Source organism: Labrus mixtus, chromosome 6 (genome assembly GCF_963584025.1).
Source record: "Labrus mixtus chromosome 6, fLabMix1.1, whole genome shotgun sequence".
Classification (NCBI taxonomy): domain Eukaryota; kingdom Metazoa; phylum Chordata; class Actinopteri; order Labriformes; family Labridae; genus Labrus; species Labrus mixtus.
Genome location: NC_083617.1, coordinates 17,680,326 through 17,702,231, shown reverse-complemented (window position 1 = coordinate 17,702,231; position 21,906 = coordinate 17,680,326). Strand labels below are relative to the sequence as shown.

The 21,906-nt window shown below is 41.0% G+C and overlaps 1 protein-coding gene across 2 annotated transcripts in view; it reads right to left on the bottom strand.

The window, feature by feature from the left end:
• Positions 1-1,975: 1,975 nt before the first annotated feature.
• Positions 1,976-21,906, bottom strand: part of cdh11 (cadherin 11, type 2, OB-cadherin (osteoblast)) — a 94,478-nt gene continuing 74,547 nt past the window's right edge. For both annotated transcript variants that reach the window (XM_061040308.1, XM_061040307.1), the window contains 9 exons: positions 20,040-20,227; positions 13,343-13,456; positions 13,033-13,172; positions 11,909-12,045; positions 8,567-8,688; positions 7,834-7,951; positions 5,617-5,868; positions 4,832-4,983; positions 1,976-4,624 (listed from right to left, as the gene is read on the bottom strand). In XM_061040308.1, coding sequence (XP_060896291.1) covers positions 4,259-4,624; positions 4,832-4,983; positions 5,617-5,868; positions 7,834-7,951; positions 8,567-8,688; positions 11,909-12,045; positions 13,033-13,172; positions 13,343-13,456; positions 20,040-20,227 — 1,589 coding nt within the window. In that variant the 3' untranslated portion in view covers positions 1,976-4,258. The remainder of the gene's footprint in view (positions 4,625-4,831; positions 4,984-5,616; positions 5,869-7,833; positions 7,952-8,566; positions 8,689-11,908; positions 12,046-13,032; positions 13,173-13,342; positions 13,457-20,039; positions 20,228-21,906) is intronic.

Below are 21,906 nucleotides of genomic sequence, written 5' to 3'. Positions count from 1 at the left end.
AGTCATGCTGTTGGTACACAGACTGGGGCAGTAATATGGTTAGTTTGTATTTATTTAAAGTTGACTAAGTTGGGAAAAGCTGAAGGTGCATTACACACCAATGATTTGCAGTCTCATCCTCACAGTGAGGAATACAGGTTATTTACTTTAACACTGGTATTGGATCAGAATGGTATTGGCAGACACCGATGGCCAAGAATAGGATCAGTACTGGACCTCAAAAAGCTGGATCTCTACTTTTAGACTTGCTTAAAGGCTCAACTTGTCACAGATACTTGTCACAGGGCATTTTAAACTTATTTCAACTTTTGTCTTAATGTAGCTGTAAAAATCCACAACCCCACCCTGTATCGGTTATTTAAGGATAACTTTACTGTAAATGTTTCATCAATCTTAAATGAAGCAAAGACAGTGAAATACTTTTTCACATGACTATTATAAATCATTCTTACAATACCCACTATTTATTATGTATAATGGTAGTAATTATGAAAATGTTTTGTTAATGCTGCTTTCTAAGAGAATCATTTCATAATTCCATAAAATACTGAAATTCTAGTAGGATCAGAAACACACACACACACACACACACACACACACACAAACGAAACAATGACTCCCTCTTAAATTACTGTAATAAATAATATTGCTGCTGCAGTCCTCTCATTTCCTTGCTTCTCTCTCCCTCCGCGCTTCCTCTGATCTATTTCCCCTCTGTCCTTTCACTTCCCTCCCCTGTGTTTTTAAGCCCCTGTCTCTTTCTATATCGCCTCTTTTGTTGCTTTGTTGCAGTCTGACCTTTCTCAGTGCTGCTCCCCTAGGACTGTGTGAATGTGTGTGTTTGTGTGTTGCTTGTCTTTTCGTATACTATCAGGGCCTGAAATTACATGTTTGAATACGGTGGGGAATTCCCCCCCGAAACATCAGTTAAGGACCACGGACTGACTTATGTGGGCTCAGGATGGCACATTGTAACATCCTGAGGCTTTTTAAAAACAGCAGGGATAAGTTGTTGGATACCTGTTTATTTTTTATTTTTTTACCTAGCTCTGGTGGTTGGCACCTCGGGGTGGTGCTATTTAATTTTCGTGCTCCCAATGTTAAACCACACTGCGAATCCAAAGTTTCCCCACTTAACTTAAGAAGCAGGGGGATCGTCAAGCTCCGCCTCGTCCTCCGGCGACAATATGTTACTCGTCTTCTTTGTTTACTGTAATATCGGTTAGCAAACAGTTACAAGCAATACTGCCCCCTGGATTGGATTGTGGGTACTGTCCTGTTTGACATATTTTGCATGACTGCATGCACCAAACTGTTACAGTTCTCAGTAGGAATGCAGATACAGTTACATGAATAAATAAAGGATAAATCCTTATAGTATCTGAAATTACCAGTGCAAGTACACTGCAGATGTCAGCTTTTATTTGGTGTTCGCACATTATGGCAGGTACCAGTTAAACATTACAATTCCTAAGGTTTAAATTATTTCCAGACCCAAAGTCTGGCAGCACGCTTTGTGTTGTTAATGGGATAAGATTTTACATTGGAGAGTCACCTGTAGTGATTTATTTATTGTATTATAAGGAAGTACTCGTCCATTGGAACAACATAGACAGGAGCTAGAGAGTCCACAAGTACAACGCCTTTGTATTGGTTTGTGGCGAAGTTTAGACAGGTGTAGATTAATTAGTTTCATTTAAATGAATAAGGGGGAAATGTGTTTGCCCAAAAAAGTCACCCAGTTCTGGCTCTTCATTTCGTGTAACATTCATATGTATCATGTATTAAGCGGTCCTGGTGTCTCATGTGACAGTCGGCATACTCATTTACACTTTATAGGAGTAGATCTTAAACATTCACTATAAAACATGTTTAATGGTATATAAGCTTATACTTACATCACCAGGAAGGCCCCACACATACAGGTGTAGTACCTTTTGCTAAAACTGAGTGAACTCCAACACACACTGCTGTATCATTTTATAAAAAGAGCATTTATTTCAAAGTTTTTTTTTTTTTTGCTTCTGAGATTGAAGCACATAGTAAAGCAACAGTACAATGTTCAGAAAATATAAGTGTGATGCTGTAATATTTTTTTAATCTTATCTTCTTAGCATGTTTTTGTTGTAATACTGGAATATTCTGCATGTATACTAAAATAAGAACTTTTAAAATTGTACAAATCGGTACCATAAAACTTGACAGAGAATAAAAACGAGGCGTTCTCTCACTGCAACAACACAGATTGTTATTTTTCCTCTTGAACAGGGAGAAGGAATGAAGAAACGCCAAATAAAACAGAAGAAACCAAAACTAAAGAAATGTGAGAGGTTGTATTTGCACAGGCAAAAAAAAAAAAAAAATAAGCGAATATTTAACTTTTGGTAGCGCATTTCTAATAGCTGTCCAAAAATGAAAAGAGCATTGAGTCTCTCCATGCTTAGACAACCATAAAATCAAATCTGAACTGCAAAGAGTTAAATATGAATTTGCTCCTGTGTAGCTGCAGCCAAAGAAAACAAAATCAAAATGATAATAATAATAATAATAATAATAAAAAAACAACAATAATAATAATCATAATAATATAATAATAACATTAAAAAAAGAGATTAAACAAGAATCGACACACTCAAAAAGGGTGTTCTGGTTGTATATGTGACTGAGAAAACACACTGATGCTATTTCCTATGTGCACATTTAATGCTGAAATAGCAACATGTGTTGATACAACAGATGTTACTGCTAACATAGCTGGTGTAAGGGAAATAACACCAAGTGCATTTTCACAGGCTACATGTACCGCGCTTGCAGAAACAGCACGTCCTATTTTTAAGGGTGCACGAGGTGCAAGTTGGATCCTCAGAGTGATATATCACATGTCTGCACATTACTCTGTACATACCTAGCATGGAGAATAGTTTGCGTTCTGAATATAGGTCTCAAGTTACAAAAAGAAACAAAAAAGGAACAAAAACAAAAGAGAGAATGCACTGCGTTGCAAGAGTGTCCATTAAGTTTAAGGCGATTTTTAGAGCTCACAGGTTTTTTTACTCATGGTGATTGATCAACATTTGTGGACTCTGAAGAAGGAAGTGATCATTCATTGGTGGACTCGGTATGGGAAGTGATCATCAATGGGAGGAAAAGGGGGACACAGGGGGGGGGGGTGGGGGGGGGCGTCGAAGAAGGGGAATTTTTCCTTTTCTTCTCTGAAGTGAAGAATGAAAACAAATAATCATCCACAGTTGTTTTTTTTTTTTTAAATTGGATCCATGTTAAGTCTGTCTCTTCTTGGGAGTTTAAAAAAAAAGGAATTTGTGTAGCATTTTCACACACACACACACACACACACACTCAGTCCTTGTGTGTTCGTTTGTCTGTGTGTAGCTACTGAAGCTAACGGTCTCTATCGTTACACTTGTTGTGTTTACCCCTGGAGTTGTTGTTTATTTATTATAAGGCCACCATACTGTGAAGATGCTGCAAGCGTCTTCAAAGTATCAACAACCCAGAGTCCGTCACGCTATCCAACCCACAGAACCTACTGAATTCTGCACACACAACAAATCTGGAAAAAAAAAACCCTCATGTGTTTGACCGTACTGATACATCGTCATGATCTTTTATTTCTCTTCCTAACATCAGACAGTTGCTGGATCCAGTACTTACTTTTTCCTTTAAATTTGCTTCTATCTCTTTCTTCCTCTCTCCCTGTGGATCTTAAAAAGCACCACAAACTGAGCAACTTCAGAAAAGACACTCCACTCAGGAACCTTCTAAGAGAATAAACACTCAGAGGGACCATTGAGGAAGCATGTGAATCCAGTCCACAAAGTATATAGAACCTCTAAGAAACTAAACGATTAGCTATAAGCAAGTCATTTTGATCATACAGCAACACCTTTTTTTCCCCCATCAAGTTGCCCTCAAACCGGTGACGTATCTAATCTCCCGGCCCTGCAATGGTCAAGTCTGTAGATAGAGGGGGAGAGAAGGGACAAATGAGAGAAAGGAGGGTTTTGGGAAAAGCTGGGATTCAGTTTAAGTCCAAGCGTTTATTAACAAATCATCTTGGAGGATGAAGGAGGCGCCACAGGAAGGGAGGGCTGTTAAAGTCTGTTGACAAAGTGGCATGAACTGATCAGGTGCTTGTTGGTAACAATTGGGTACTGAGGAGCGTCAACCCTCAGTTAACAAATCCTCATGGACTCAATAAATCCGAAGTCGGCGGGGCGTCCACTTTGTAAGACCACTGTTAAGAGTCTTCACCATCGTCCCCATCGTTTATGGAGCAGTCTTTGGTCCCATACAAATCCGCCAGCCTCTTAAACCTCGGCCCCCAACTCTGCAGATAGTCATAATCCAAGTCAGACTCCGTTGTGACCGACTCGAGGGAACTCAACGACCCGGCCAACGATCCTCTGCCTTCGTATCCGTAGATCTGAATGGAGTCGTAAGGAGGGGCAGTAGGGTCACTGTCGGCCTCTGCAATACGACTCTTAATAAAGTCATCGACGTCGACGCTGTTGGCTGCAGTATGGCCACTGCCTGGCCTGAGGGGATATTGGAGCTCTGGTTTCATGTCCTTTCTTGGGAGAAAGCCGTTGGCACCGTCTGGGTTCTGAATAAGAAAAAGGACAGCTTGGTTTAATATCGACAAGTCAAATAAGGCTCTAAGGCTTTAGTTTGTCTAGATAACTAGTTTGATTGCACATCAGCATTTTACAGTACATAAAAAAATATGTTTGACCTCCCCTTGTCTTTAACGTTACTTCTATCATCTCCAAGAATTACAGCATTTTTTTAGCCACCGTGCCCTTCCACATACCTGCAGTGTAGCGATGTCAAAAGCCTCGGTGTCTTCCTCACCACCGCCCTCGTCATCATAGGTGATAATATTCTCCCTGATGTCCTCCTCCTCGAACACTATCAATGGCTCCTTCTTCTGTCGCCTGAGTGCAACAAACAACACCACTATTGCTGCCAAAAGAAAAGACAAAAAAACACCACAATTTAATAAAAAATGTGATTACATGCCCACACAATGTCTGTGAAAAAGGAGAAATGTGAACATTAGATAATTAGTATGCACAGTGGGAGATTGTGTAATTAGACCTCAGACACCTTAATTAATATTTGTATTTGGCTGTTCACGCACATGCCAGTTTAATTGCAGTGAAAATGAACATGTCAGTCTTCTCAGTCTCTGTAAAATAGTGGCTAAATATTAGGAAAAGCAATATATACAGTATATGCGACACAATATGAGTAGTGCAGCACTCCCACTGTAAGGATACAATGTGATTTAAATTAGGAGATTGAAGACTTTTAAAACATTTACATTAAAGTATTTAAAAAAAACCAATGAGACATTAACAGAGGGGTGGACTTGTTCTTCCCCACTTCTTAGCAAACAAAAGGGATGTTGAATAATATCTAGTACTCATTCTGGAGTCACTCATACTGTAAATACATTGGAAGATAATCTTTATCACACAACCAATTTAAAGTCACAGAAATGAAATCTTTTGCAAGTCTTTATCCTTTGTTGTATAGTCTCAAATCTAAACAAATCTCTGATTTTCATAAAGAGAAATATTCTTCGCTTCTCACCCAGCAGAATGACAATACAGGCCAGTATAGCTATCAGCGCCCCGGTGCTTAGGCCCGCAGGTAGGACGTAGGGCTCCACATTACAGGACAGGATGGTGTTTTTGCTGTCGCAGGAGCACACTCTGATGGTTAGGGTGTTTGTGCTGCTCATGGCAGGAAACCCGTTGTCGTTTATCTCGATGGGAAGGTAGTAAACATCCTGGTTCAGGCGGCTGAATCCTTTACGCAGCACGTAGATGCTGGCTGTGCTGTCTGTGAAGAGAGTTAGAAATATGTTGGGTTCTTTTTGACTGAGAGATCAGTGGGTTAAATGATATCTTCAAAATAAAGAATAGAAGAAACCAAACTATGCCTTTCAACTTTTTTAACCTTAGCTTGGACTTCATCACACATACAAAAGAACCAATCGTATCTTTTCCGAACCTGTTTTAACACCACTCAGAAACTGAGACACACATCTACCAATTCATCGTCCACACACGTTCAGGAGGTTCACCCGAACAGTTATTTCACACAAAAACAAAAGCCGATGGGGTGTGACTTTGTTGATATAAAAAAAGAGGCTGTACCTTAAAAAACAATGTACAAACTTTAACTATTACACAGGCTTTGTCTTTTATGTCAACCTTTACCCTGTAATGTTTTAGTTGAATATATTTAGGCAGATAAAGGTTTCTAAATATAAAAAATGTTCTATGTCCACATGATTTGGGCTCTTAAGTGCTCTCCACCTCTCCTGCTTTCTTTCTTTCTTTCTTTCTTTCTTTCTTTCTTTCTTTCTTTCTTTCTTTCGGGGAATGAGTGTTCAGACTGAGCCTCCCCTCGTATGACCCCACTCCATACACATTCTAAGCCTGTCCCTCTGTGAGGTTTACTGTACAGTAAAATAGCGACAATAATCTTGTTCATTTACCGACTATATTTCAAAATGACATTACAAAGACATAAACATCAGTACATCCTCAAAGGCACTCTCTTTCAAAAATGTCGTTCTTTTCCACAACTTGGAGACCTTGGTTGAACTCTGACCGTTTTCTTGGCATCAAACTCAAGTGATCACAATAAAAATGTGTGTCTTGAGTTTTCACCTAAAAATGTAATCTCATCTGTCCTGATAGTTTACTGTAGAGGGCTGCAACAATGCAAAAGAGAACAAAGCTTGTACTAGCAAAATAAAGCACAGGTAAAGGATAAGAAAAATGTACAACCGTCATTTGTAAGTTAAAAAGAAAGAAAGAAAAGAAACTACAAACTCAATACTTCAAACTTTTTGACCCCAAAAGAGAGTGAAGGTAACCCCCAACTGTCTCTATTACTGAAGCCACCGTCATCTGTTGCTATCTTCCTCCTGCCAACACTGATTCTCTCAGGCAGCTGTGTGTATGAGTCTGTGTGTGTCTTTGTGTGGATCTGAGGCATCTGAGTATATAGACAGATGGAATGAATGATCAACCCTTTTTGTTCTTCATGAAAATTTGTGTCAGGTCTGCGGTCAACGTTTTTTCATTATTTGTCTGTCTGTCTGTCTGTCAGTCTGTCAGTCTGTCTGTCTGTTATCGTGCAGAAACGCAGGGTACTGATGGTAACACACGGCTGTGTATTGAAGATAAAGCTCTTATTTCATCAATGTGGTTCCAACAGCTCCTCCAAATCCCATACCTCATCCCTGTTTGTGTTAAACTAAACTCAACACAATTCACATTTCCATCTAAATGTTTGTCTTGTCTTCAAACCTTCTCCTCCCTCCCTTTCTCCTGCTCTCTCTCTCTTTTTTTTCCTTCGGTGAGTCCCTCTCCCAGTACTCACAAAGCTTAATTCAATCAGTCAGCCCCCTAAGATACATGTACAGACGGACAGAGACCCCAACGCAATTAATATAGCCCGCAGGACGGAGTGTGCTTTGCGCATGTGTGTGTGTATGTGACTACGTGTGTGAGAAGGAGAGAGGGATTCAGAGCACCTGCTGCTTTCTACGAGGTAGTGCTAGCCTCCATCTGCTTAGGCTTTGATCTAATCTGAGTTAAAGGGGGGAGAGAGAAAGAGATCACAGATGAGCTACCTGAAAGGGTGGAAACAGTAGGAAAGAATGTAAGCGAGAGAGAGAGAGGAAGAAAGAAAGCCAGAAAGAAAGACATTAAGAAAGAAAGAAAGAAAGAAAGAAAGAGAGGGTTGGGAGAATGACATAAAATTGAAATTTTCAAAGGTCCTCTACTGTACCTCTGTTGTCTTTGAGGGAGAAGTTGTGGTTGTGGGCAACTTCTGGGGCGAGGTTGAAAGTAAAATGTTGCCTGTGAGCCATTTCATCTTTGTCCACTGCACTTACTGTTTCAATGACCTAAATCAAACAGACAGAGAAACACAGGTCAGAAAGATACACATCAGTGTTAAAAACAGTTTGTGTGCATGCATTAATGTTTGTGTGCAAGACTTTCTCTGATACCAGTATTAGAAAAGCTGTGAAAACACTGAATAAGCTTTCAATTCAGTAAAAGTTATATGTTTTTGTAACTGCTTACACAGTGGTGGAGAAAAACTGATTTCAGGTAAATGTAACTTGAGTAATGATGGAAATCAATGTCATTGCAAGCAGAGAGCATAACCTAAGTCAAGGCTAGTAACGTGTCGTCACATTTGAGCGGTTTATTTTTCACTATTTAAAGTGAATATAATGAAAACTGGTAAAAACACAATATAAAGCAGTGTCATTTTAGAAATCAGTTCCCCCCACACTCTGAAGGGACGTCAGAAGAGGCCGTGAGTCAAGATGCCTCAAACTGTGTGGCTGAGCTTGTTTGTTAAAAGGCTGAGATTCCTTCAATAATGATAGCAATCATATCACATCTATACATGGTCCGCAGTTGTTGGTGGGATACCTGGTATCTGCAGCATCTCTCTTGTTAATAATCTCATAAACAAATGCTCATTCGTGCAGTTTCACACTCAGACCTACCTTCCCTGGAGCAACAGATTCACACATGAGGACCTCGTTGTTCGTAGCAAACTCTGGCGGGTTGTCATTCACATCTTTCACTCTGATGTTAACACGCACTTTGGTGTCTTGGTGGTGGCCTCCTGTAAACCCAAAAAAAAAACATAGAAACACATTGTTTTAGGCAAAAGCAAAAATCCAATGCAGTGACAAAGTCATTGAAGACAAAATGTCATTTATGCTTCAATACGTGAAAGTGATTGCTGGTGTGTCTGTATTCTAATCCATGTTCAGCATTGTTTAAACAAGAAGCTAACGATGAATATTTTCCAGCGAGATTGCCTGTCAATCAGTAAGGCACTCAGGCAGCTATTTGTTATTTTGATTTGCAAAAATTACAGACATGAGTTTGTTAGACATCAAAATATCCAGTCAGACAGTATGCCGCTCTTTCAGTCTGCTCCCACGCTTTACCAAAAAAAGTCACAAAAAGACTGCTGGAGATGATAATGAAGAGGAATAATTTGACGCAGACAGAATGATGAATAAACAACTAAAATAGAGACATTCAACAAGCCCTGTTCAGTCTTGGGTCCCATGCTCTTCACTGTTTATGTTAATGACATTGTTTCTTCTTTGAATGGTTGTCATGCCCATCTCTATGCAGACGACACTATTTTGTATTGTACTACAGATTCTGTACAGTTAGCTCAAGCAACTTGCTTTTAATTATGTCCAAGAATATCTCATTAGCCAAAAACTGCTACTTAATGAGATTAAAACAACATTTATGATATTCTCCAGAGCCAAAAATATTGATAATGAGACTGTACGCTTATCTTCTTTAAATGGCTCAGACATCGAGAGACATGAGTAAATGAGTAAAAATATCTTGGTACGTGACTCGATGAAGAACTCACTTTTAAGTTCCATGTATGAACTCTTGTCTCCAAGTTGCGACAGAAAGTTGGCTTTTTGTACAGAAACAAATCAAGTTTTCCGTTATCGTGCAGAAAAATAATTATTGAAGTTGTGTTCTTGTCAGTTCTGGATTACGGCGATGTCGTTTATAGACATGCTGCAGCTTCAACTCTGAAACCTCTGGACGGTGTCTATCACTCCGCCCTCAGATTTATAACTGGTGATCGATTTGACACTCATCACTGTGACCTGTATGAGAAGGTCGGTTGGCCTTTTCTTGAAGAGAGGCGCAACAAACACTGTTTTTTATTTATCTTTAAGGCTCTTATTGGTAAACTTCCACCTTGAGCTCCTCTCTCTCTCTCTCTCTCTCTCTCTCTGTGCATATACATCATATTACTGCATGTATCTATCTGTAAATCTCAGTCACTAACCACCTACTTTCCTGGGAGCTCTTGAGCTCTCTTAGGCTCCTCAAGATCGTTGGTTGACGGCCTGCCAGATTGATTGATTGATTACATAACAGACCTGTTGGAGTGGAATTTGGGCGCCTATGACCCGTTCTTCTGATTGGCTCGTTCTTAAAGTCCCTCGAGCTTTTACTGAACTTGATAAATCAGCATTTTCTTCTCTCCCTTCTCTCCCTTCCAGAGTTTAGGAATTTGATTTTGAGCGACTTTGTTTCAAATTGAAACTGTTTTAATTGATCTCAGTGGTTTTTGTCACTGATACTGAGTGTTTTTTGTGTTTGTGCTTGTTTTACTGTGCTTGTAATCTCGACAGCATTGGAAATGAGGGACACCTCAGTGTCCTTTCGAGAATAAAATAAAGGTTTGAAATGAAAAGAAAATGAAAATTCTGAATATTAGCAAAGAAAGACTGAATTATTTTTGGCTCATTCCGTTTATCTTTAAAAAGTAAGAAAACAACCCTCCATTTGTAAACAGTACTGCCTTGCATATTTGTAATTCTAGTCATATGAATGTTCCTCTACCCTGTCATTACCAGGCATTTATTTAGCTTCCCAGGGCCTGTTAGTGGTTAGCATAGCCTGCAATGGTCGTAGCTTTGTGGGCGGGGAGCCCGTTTCCATCTGGCCGTCTGGCGTCTAGCACGCCACAGAGAAACCACGCAGTGCTCTGCTAGTTTTGAGCCCCAACCACAGAATACCAGGGTGGGGCCTCTGTGGCTCGCTGTTTGGAGGGTTTTTGGGGCCGAACCAGGGTAGAGAAAGATCCGGAGGGCCTGTGGGTTAACTGGCATTTCCCTGTTTCCTCCCCCACTCTTTCTGTATACTTATAAGGAGTGTTTGTGGCGGAGATGGACAGTTAAACTTTAGTAGTGCCACAACTGTTTTTACTTCCTTATAAGTGAATCAGCTTTTAAGTAAAAAAAAGTTAAAAGCTTGTGTGTCAAATGCTTTGTTTTCTTGTTCTCAGATTGTCTTGTCCTTCATTTTTTAAGATCTTCCGTCCTTGAATGTAAAATCAAAGAAAACTATGATTATAAATGTGTTCTCTTTCTTGTTGTGATTAGCCAGAGCTTTCTGGCAAGATACAAGCAGAAACCTCCTGTGTTGAAAATTGAAGCCAATGTGCCAATGCCAAAGGCTAAAATCTCCAGTTCCTCAAGTGCCCACTTGAGGGTGGCTGCAAAGTCCAGGGATTTCCATTAACACACATGTTAAAATGCCAATTTTGACAGCAGAAATAAACATGTTTACAGCCTGATCCAGAAAACATTTGTTCTTAATAGCTCATGTCTTTCCTTATTGGTACACACTGTCCAGCTCTTTGCCCGTCTCTTGACCGAAAGTTAGTTTTCCAACATGGCGACCACCATCATTGGGCTTCAAAACCTCGTTTCATACTAAGACTATGTCCATGTTTTATAAACTCTGTGGCCAAATGTTGATGAAGGGGACAATTTCTGTCTGTTTAAACCGAACACAGGCACACACAAATCCACCTTGCATCTGCATAAAGCTAGTCCCTCCTGACACTGTAGCTGAATGTATAATAAGTTTGCCAAGGTTTGGGCTGCTCTCCACTGACATTCGAAGCAAAAAATGCTTACTTCAGTCCCGCCCAGAGGGGGAAAAAAAACATTAAAGGCAGCAGCTTGAATTCACTTTTGACCAGAAGATGTCGTGGAGTGTATCCAGCACTGCAGAAGGACATGTCGGGCTCTGGATGCCAGCCGGTTGGCTATCAGGGATTCATCCACCTGTTTGTTCATATTAAACTTTGTCTTTCTTATTTCAGAAGCACCAATCAAAAAGACAAGATCAAATTGAGGCCGAATAGATCTGTACATAAGTGTTCTTCTGGCTCAAAATATCAGAACATTCATTTTGGTCACTTCACAATCAAATATTATAGGTATGGAGACAAAACAGTGTTGGTGTGTAAGTCTGCATATGAGTTTTTCAAGCATACATACCTATCTCTGTGGCTGACACAGATATATTATGCCAGTCGAGTGCTTCTCTGTCCAGTGGTCTCGTCGTGATGATCATGCCATCCTCTGAGTTTATGCTGAAGAACTGCTCTATATCTGTGTACCGAGGGATCATGTACCTAAGAGAAGAATAAACCCACATATTAACCCACATTTCGTAGAAGGATTAGGATATGTCTACAGTGTTATTTTGTTGGAAATTTCACATAAATATTCATTACTAGTTGAAATGGACAGTCTTTCAAATTTTGGGGGCTTTTTTGTGTTAGTTCCCACCTGTGATTTCTAAATGATTACATCTCTTGAACTGTCTGTACTGAAAAATTTTAGAGGCCTTCATTTTCTGAATGAAAATCCCATGACGACAAGAAGATGTCTGTCTATCTCTATGATCACCTGCAGAGCATGTGTGAGGCACTGCAGGTGATCAGAAACTCAGCAGAGATCATGAGGAGTGTGCTCACGAGTTCACTGATCCCAGATGGTGATCTTATACGGATATTAAAACATGGTCGAAGCATATACTAGGGCAGTGGCAAAGGTACTTTGACGGCCCGCCTAGGTATCGTTTATGTGTGGAAAACCCTTAAGTTGAAATATTATGGAGATCATTTGGCTAATTAGAGGAACATAATTTGGCCCACTTAGCAAGTTTCAAAGTTAAAGCTGTTTTATATAGCTAACATATATAACTGTGTATTTTAAGTCTAAGAAAGCAGGGCATGTATTGAAATTGTCTACCCACATTAGAATTATGATATGATGATTTTTTTTTTCCAGTTTGTCTATAGAATTTGACTGGCTCCACTTTTTTAATCCCATTTTGCATCCCCATTCTCCTGAAAACTTCTAACAGTATGTGATTTTGGATTTCTTCATAATAAAAAAGTGTAAATCAAAGCTTCTCTGAGTCATATTGTTTGTTCAGTGTAGCTGATGGAGCACTATTTAAAAGTTTTTTTCTTTGGCCATGTTCCATCAGAATTTAAACTAGTGTGAAAATTACAATTCTCCCACTGCAACAAGCCCGACTCTCTAAATTGTGTTTGTATCCAGTGTGTGTGTGTGTGTGTGTGTGTGTGTGTGTGTCTCTGTGCCTGCTTTACCTCACAGGATTGTTGGCAACATCAGTGTCCTTGGCGTGGACTCGTCCCACCAGGGTGCCTTCAGGCGCATTCTCCTCTACCTCAAAAGTGTAACTGGGAGCTACAAACACAGGAGGCTCATCTGCATCTTCCACTGATATCTGTAGACAAACACCAGAATTTTAAGTAGGCTGCTGTGAGATTTATCTAGTCACACAAACACATATCGTCCCCTTGCCTCATGTCATCACAGGGACTTTTTGTCACATTTGAATGAAACAAACACAATATCCAGGCACACACATAGTTTTGAACAAAATGTTTTACATGCCTTTATTGTGGCTTCATCTTTATAAGGTCCCCAAGCAAGGTATTGAGGGTCAATATGAGGGTTGGATCCCTCCACCTTCAAAGTGTACGACCTTTTCGTCTCAAAGTCCACAGGCTGAGAAAAGAAAAAGAAGGAGAGTTTAGAATTAATCAGTTAATGTCAGATCAAAATCATTCCTCCATATTGTTTCTTATTAATGAACAGTGTCACAATATCTGGGTGCTAAAAACAACAAGCTTTCTTTTGATTGCAGACAGACAGTGGCTTTGAGAAAGGCAGTTAGTTCCCAGTGTGGAATCCTTGCCTTCTGCTAGGGGGAGCTGTTGCCACATGAATGGAAATGGGCATAAAATGACTTGCAATGACAGCAGCAGTCCAAGTTACCACCACTGTTACACAGAAACAACACAAGAAGTAACCCAAATGCTGACGTTATCATAGGATAGTTTGTACTGCACTATTATACATGGTGTGAGGATGATTGTGGGACCATAATTTGAAGTATGATTGTTTCTGTTTCCTTCATAAGATAAAAAAACGAAAGGCATCTGTTATTAACAAGCCAGTAGGATTGGGAGTTTGTGACACCACATATATAGAAGGGAATATATAGTTTGAGGTCACAAGAAGAGGAAATCAACTCCCATCCCACATGATCTACAGTCTGACGACTGATACACTGGCTTGTTATTGTTCTGATATATGTGTTATTAACTGCAACTTGATAATTGTTGCACAGCAATTAAGAATACAATATCCTTTAAAATTCCTGACATGGGTTTCGATATCACCCGTAACCCAGCCTGTGATTAAATTCACTCATATTGACCTGAACTTCAATTCACTTACTCAATATTGGGAGAAAAACCCATTGACTCTTAATGGCCTTGATATTGAATTGACTTGAGTGTTTGAGGTAGGCCGTTCAATGGCAGCTTCACACGTTTTCCTCACATCAAACTTTCATTTAGCCCTTAAATAAAAAAAGAAAAAAAGTTGCCCAGCAGTTACAAAGCGACTAATGGTCTGCAATACTACTCTATTCCCTTTTCTGCTGACTTTTGATGCATGCATCTGATGGAGAAACTTTAAAGTCAACAAATTTGTTGGCACACTTTGTATAAAAGCTGTAATACCTCAGGGATGCTCTCTGCCATGATTAGGAGGAGGGGGCATCGGCAACAGCAGATGGCTATGACTTGCACTCACCAGCAGCTCTGATCCATAATCACTGCTCTTTTGGGTATCACTGCTGTATTACAAACCCAGATAATATCCACTACCCCCCCCCCCCCCCCCCCCCCCCACACACACACACACACACACACACACACACACACACACACACACACCACCACCACTATTTCTCCAGCTGGTAGAGGGATGTTAGAATGGCAAAGTCCCAAGAGTGAGCTTGATCTTTTCATCTCTATGCTACCCATCTCTTAATGAAATCTCAGAGGGAGGAGGCTTCACACAGGCTCGTAAGCCCTCTGTGAAGGGTTGTAAAAGCAGAGGGAAGCTGTTATAAATTTACGAGTTTGACACACAAGGTTTATTAGAGGTTAACAGTGATTGAGATTAGGGATGCAACGATTCTCAATATAATATTGAACCATTTAGTACTGCATCCATGGTTCAATACACGCTTGCAAATTCTGGTATTCAAGGTTTTGCATATAAGTAGCTTCCATGCATTTTATTTTCTCTGAATTGGCTCTGTTTATGTGTGCCAACGAGGATAAGGAAACCCCTTTCCCAATTTGACATCCAATCACTATGCGATACAGTTGGGGAAAGCTGACAAAACTAGTGACAGCTTTCATACATTGCTTTTACATGGCGAGCAGTGAGGAGATGCTGCAGAATGTGGAAGCACCGCTGTCTTTCAAATCAGTGTTGTGGGGGGATTTAAGTTACAGCTTGGAGTATATTGACAAGGAAGAGAAAACAGCATACAAAAAACTACAAATATTGTTTTTCACATGTGGGCTACTCAAATATAAACACAAGTTTACAGCAACAGACAACACCAGACTGTTAACGTTACTAATGTGAATCTGCTGATTGTTACACACACAGCCACCGGCTGATACCTGCATGATGCAGACGGTGTGAGAGTGAACGGAGTAAAGGCGAAGCAGCGTTTGAAACAAAGTTTCATAGAGACTAAACGCCATTTACACCGGGAATGTGTATAATGGAAAAGTTGTTTTGCGTACAGGAAAAATAAATACATAGTTCGGGAATTCAAAACTACTTTTGGGGAACTTTCTTTTCTAAATCTCTCGTTGTTCCTGTAAATCGGAGCCACCTACATGTAATACTCGATGGCCACAGAGTTACTTTTTGTGATGTGGAACCCTGTGACTTGCAACCCTGTTGTATTTACCACAGCCAAAGCTTTGCCCTTTCAATGTTAATATGGGTCCCTCGATCTTCTAAGTGCATGACATCTGTGTAAAGGGCTTATAATACAACAGACAGCAACATAGAAGGGAGAGTATTATATAATTGCTTCCTTTTGTTGTCAGCAATCAAACATGGCGTCCAGCCCCCATCATCTCCTGGCAACACCTCTGAGAGCAGCTTGCAGTCGCTCTTTAATCCACCAGATTCAGAACTGTTTTCATGTGACGCCAAATGACTCAGTGCTGGAGGGACGTATCCCTCTCAATGGATTGTTCTACACTCATTCAGCCGCAGCGGCATCTGAGTCTGCGGTGTCGGTGTTTAACGTCTTGATGACAGGTACAGTGCTAATAGGATAGATGTGACCCAGTTATTTCATTTTCCCTTTTCTCGTCACGCTGCCTCTGCCGCTGTCTCCTTTGCCCCCTCTCTCTCTCTCATCCAGTCTATAGATCCACTCTCTTCACTCTCTGCCTCTTTGTGTAATCAGGGTGAGATAATAATATTCACAATAATGCCTCCCCCTCTACTCCCTCTCTCTCTCTCTAACATACTCACACATAGCACACTCACACACACACAGCTCCTTAATATTCTGTGGACCGCTTTCGTCAGGACACAGTTGAAAGAGAATAGCTGATTAAAGCTCATCCCCGTCAGTGTGTGTGCATGCGTGTGTGTGTGTGAGAAGGAGAGTGAGAGAATAGAGATTAGTGAAGGGTACTCCCGGTGCCGATTTGAAAGTGTGTTTAGGTGTGCGCTTGCACGTGTTTGTGGTGTGTGTGCATGTTAGGCCTCGCATTTTGCATGGCATGCTGCCTTCAGGGGGCAAAAGGTGTTGATTTCCCCAGAGACGCGTCAAGACACAATAATTACACACACACACACACACACTTTCAAGTACACATTCATACACACAAATATGAGTCAAGTTGCCAGCGTGGTTGCGCACATACACGAACACACACACAGGCACACTTCAAATTAGCATTGGGCTATTGAGGTATTACTCTAAGAGGCACAGGGATCCATTAGAGGAGGGTGTTGTGTGATACATCTGGGCATCTTGTCAGCGGCCTTGCACAAAGACACATGCGCACGCACGCACACCACACACACACACACACACACACACACACACACACACACACACACACACACACACACACCAGATTCATACACGGACTTTGACGCACAGACGCATCTAATTATTTGATCAAAGTCCCACACATATGCACGCACGGGCATCTGTAAGAAGGGCACACAGCTGGACTTACAGGCGGACATACACAGGTGTTGTTTTTTTTGTTGTTTCACTAGCAGTCCGGGTGTTTTACTGTACATAGTTGAAATCATGCCATCAGATGTAATAGTGCAGAGGTAGTGTGCGTGTATGGCGTATGGGAGACATGGGTTCAAGTTACCTATGATACTGTTTCTCTAGCTTTCAGATCCATCTTTATGTTTGTAATTCTCCATCATGCATCTGAGGGACATTTCTTTATTGCTGAAACATGAATTATTCAAACAAAATTAAAAGATTGGCCCCTTTTGTTTATTTGATTCAGGCCCTTGTTTTTAGTTTTTTTTTTGCTGGGTCACAGCCAAACACAAGCACACACACACATGCACACACATTAACATTGTGCCCCTCTTGAGTGTAGTCAGTGGCTCTCATTATTTTTGCTATACTGTTGCTGCGTATATTTAGTCAGTTGCTTCTAACGAGGGACCCTCTTTTGAAAACGACACGTCTTAACTGCTCCCATGTGCTATTATTTTTACATTTAATCTAGCAGAGTGTTCAGTGTGTTGTGTATTCCTTAATTTCAGTCAAATCTTTCATATCCCACCTGAGAAGGAACAACCACATACTGTTCGTTTTTAAATTTAGCGAAAGCTTGATCTGTGGGTTAACTGCCTCTCCCGGGGTTAGGGGATGGAAGAAGGTGCATGATCATTTGCTCATTTTCCCGCTCGGCCCCGGTGACATCAGAGGGAAGAGAGCGCCTGTAACCCTTACAGTCTTAATACCACACTCTAACATGGAGCTCTGAAGGAAATCACTCATGCAGGCAGTTGTGAGAAAAAGCATGAAACAGACTTGTATTGATTGATTCCGAGAGAGATTTTCCCACAGCATCAGGAAAAACAGAAAAAACAAAAAACGGGCTGTGGGTAAAAGCCGGCTGCTGTTTTGAGCAACATCATCGCAGTCTGGAGAGGAAATGCAGCTTCCCGCGAACATCATCATAATTACACATATTAGCGCCAAGCCTTTCAGCAAAAAGGATTTTGGTAAATGAGCGCCTTTGTGCGATTCTGCGGGAATGTCTGAAAAAGCCTCACATTTTTCCTTTTGTTATGTGGATAAATACGTCTTTTTGGAGACCGTTTTTGGTTAACACTACTTTTTCATACCCCCACACCCCATCGACTCACACACAGACTGATAACTTGCCTGTTTTTAACTGAGAGATCAAGAGGTCGGACACCCTGAGAGGGAAAGAAAGGCTACCACGGCTCACTGAAAGATTCAGTTCATAATCCTGACCTGCAGCCCACAATACACTGCAATGTGTGTGTGTGTGTGTGTTGAGAGAGAAAGAAAAAGAAGAAATGAGTGAGTTTTTGTGTTTTTGACAGAGGTACTGTGTGTGTGTGTGTGTGTGTGTGTGTGTGTGTGTGTGTGTGTGTGTGTGTGTGTGTGCATTAGTGGACATAGAGAGGAGCGAGGGATGGAGAAAGGAGTGGGAAAAAGTAATTGTGTGCGCCTAGCTGGATCAGCTATAGTTAAAGTGTATGTGGCTGCGTGTGTGCGTGTGCATGTGTGTGTGTACTTGTGGGTTACAGTCATAGTGCAGAAGATGAGCTCTTGGGCTCAGGGAAGCATGAAAGTTAATGCACTCTCACTCACACACACACCAGGCACCCATAGAAGTCAGTGTTCATATGAGACACAATAAGAAACAGTGAAGGGAACACAGCAGAACCTCCCCTTTGCTCCCACCTCCTTCGCTCCATACTTTTCTTCCTTTTTTTTTTTCAATCCTCCTTTTTGTCCTTATTTCCTTTTCCAGCACACACAAAAAAAAAAAAAAAAAAATGACACAAAAAGTGAGTGAAATGTGGGCTGGCTGAGACTCACACTAAACCGCTGCTGTCTGAAGAAAAAGTGCAGTCTGGACTACATTTCTGGGCTGTTAAATTAAATAAAAAAGTTGATGACACATTTCTTTCCACAAGATCTGTCTGTTCAGGCAGCAGCTGTCAACTAGTAAAACTAGTTTTCTGAACCACAAACAGTTACAGCACATGAATTTTCCCTCTTATCCTATCATTATTATTATTATTCTTATCCTATAAGCTCATCAAATGTTTCATCATGCTAAAATGCTACGAATGGCTACAATTGCATGACCATGTGAACAGCAACAACCAGCATCTGTATTGTTTAATCCTCCTCTTAAATTTTAGATCTTGCATGCTTTCAGCTCTGAACTACAACTTGGAAGCCATTTGTTTGTTTCACTGTTAAAATCGTCTCGGGCGGTCAGATCACAACTGGACAGCGCTACATACTGGCGCAAACTACTACGTTTTGTCTTGGATACATTCAACCACGTATCTGTTTTACAGTGTTAACTCGAATGCATCAATGATACAGGCTTGGGAAAAGGGTAATATTAGGATACAAAGCCTCCTAATGATCGATGTAGTGTAAAACAATCATGTAAAAATACATCACAATATCTAATTAAGTGAGGAATATAAAATCCCCTCTAAAAAAAAGGGCAGGATTATTATTTATTCACTGCAATTTGGAGTCAGTCCACCTCTTATCCTGGTTCATTCTTTAACTCCTCCTCACTTTCTTCAGTGGTAAATTGATCTCTGTCATGTCCTCCCTCATTCATGTCATAAACACCACTGTGTTGAGTCATGAAGTAATGACATGCTGGGTCAAATGGGGAGAGAAATTGGTTCATAGCTACATGTTTTCATTTTTTTTATTTTCAACACTGATATTTGGCAGCAGAGATTTGATCAGGATGACGATATACTGCTCGATCAATATTGTGTCCTCCCTCTCCTGTATCTACCTGCTCATCAGTAAACAACAGACACAGTGAGCAACTAGTTGGTGAACATAAATGAGAATTTAGAAACTGGAGAGCCAAATGGAATGCCTTGTAATTCATAGAAAGCGCCGATCTGTCGTATTCACACTGTTTGTGGAAAACAAATAAAACACTTATTGCAAGTTTTGCCTTTGGTTGCCTACCTTCTTCACTTTAATGACAGCCTCTCTGGTCTCGGAGTCAGTGCTCAGCTCAAACATGTTTATCCCGTCTCCGTCCACTAAGCGGTAGTTCACCAGTCCGTTGTCCCCCAGGTCCGGGTCTTTGGCCTTCAGGCGGCCCACCTCCTCTCCTGGCACTTTATGCTCTGATACAGACATGGGGTACACACCTAGGGGAGGGAAAAAAAATAAAAGCAGGACATTTACTTCACTGGTTGGAGATTTTAGTGTCAACTTCTGGTCACTACCTGCTTTTGCATTCAACGCTCCTGGAGTCTTCTTGGCTCTCTGCCACTGTGTTTACTATCTGAGGCAGGGTCACTTTTGGACGGCAGAGGGGGGGGGGGGGGGGGGGGGGGGGGGGGGACTAACATGAACTATACCATCTGTTTCATATGGCCCAAAGGATATTAATATCCTCTATAGTGTCAGGTGTGTGTGTGTGTGTGTGTGTCTAAAGAAGCAGACACCTGGCTTGCAGAACGAGAGCAGTAGGACCATATGTCTGCTCTCTCTACCCTTTTATTCTTTTACCTCCCTCAAGTACTCTTTCCACCTCTCTCCTCCCAGAATGTTTTCTCTCCACTGCAGCTCCTCTCTATTCTGTCGCTGCTCATTTTATTACAAAGTCTTACTCCCTCCTCTCACCTCACATCTTTTCCTTGATTTTTCCTCCCCCACCTTTTCCTCTTATTATTCTTTCCCTCAATCTCTCCTCACTTTCTCACTTTTTCCTACTCTACAGTTCAGCCCCGAGTGGACGCATCATTTTAAGACCGGTTTATTATTAACATGCTTATCCTGCTCGTCCAGGTGAAGCAATCCTTTGAATCATGAAATACAATTTGGTCATGATATAACTTTTGAAAATACAAGTTGAACTGGAAGGAATCTGTCCAGATATCCACCTTTTCCCACAACATCCCCTCCGTTTTTTTCTTCTGCTTTTTAAATGTCTCGGCGACTGAAATCACTTCCCTCCCTTTCCATCGCTCATCATTTGCTTCCAAATCTCTGTCTCATTCATCCTCACCTCTCCTCCCATCTCCGCCCCATGTCTCTCAATCCTCTCCCTCCCTCCTTCATCTCCCCCTCTGTCTCCCTCCGTCTTTCTCTCCCGTCGTCCTATTCTGGCAATAAAAAAAAGCTAATTTTGTCCCTGCCCTCCCTTTGCCCTTTTCCTCCCTCTCCTCTCCTGTCGTCCTATTCTTGCCTTCCCCCCCCCCCCCCCCCCCCCCTAAGTAGCTTAACTTCAATGGCTTCTGGCAGCTGATTTAAACATTGTATGACAGAACACACAGGCAGTCTGGCATACCTGGCTGTGAGCTAAAATGAGGCACAGCACGTACAGGAAATGTACGTCAACATTCAAGGACCACAGTGGAGGTAAATGTGAGGTATTTCTTTCAATCAGCCTTACTTTTGTTGACTTTTGTAAAGCTTTTACCAGTTCCATTATGAGCGGCTTTTACAAAGTGAGTTTAAGGATATGAGAAAGTTATTCATTGCATTCATATTCCCACATGAGTACCAGCACAGTTTGGATCACCCAGAGGTCCAGTTTTGGAAACAAGCTCAAAACAGCAGCATGTTTTCATGTAGGCGCCAATAAAGAGTCTCATTTATACAACCCATGAAACGACAGAAATCTCTTACGTCACTCAGAGCAATTACATAAAGAGCGCAATTTATTACCACATAATTTACGGCTACTCACACTGATGCCTTTGATGTGGTATCGTGTTGACAACATCGTAAACGTTTTTTTTTTAATTGAATGAGGTTTATACGTATAAAACTGAGAAGGGGAGACCGCTCAACAAAGATTGATGCTTCATTTTCATCTTAA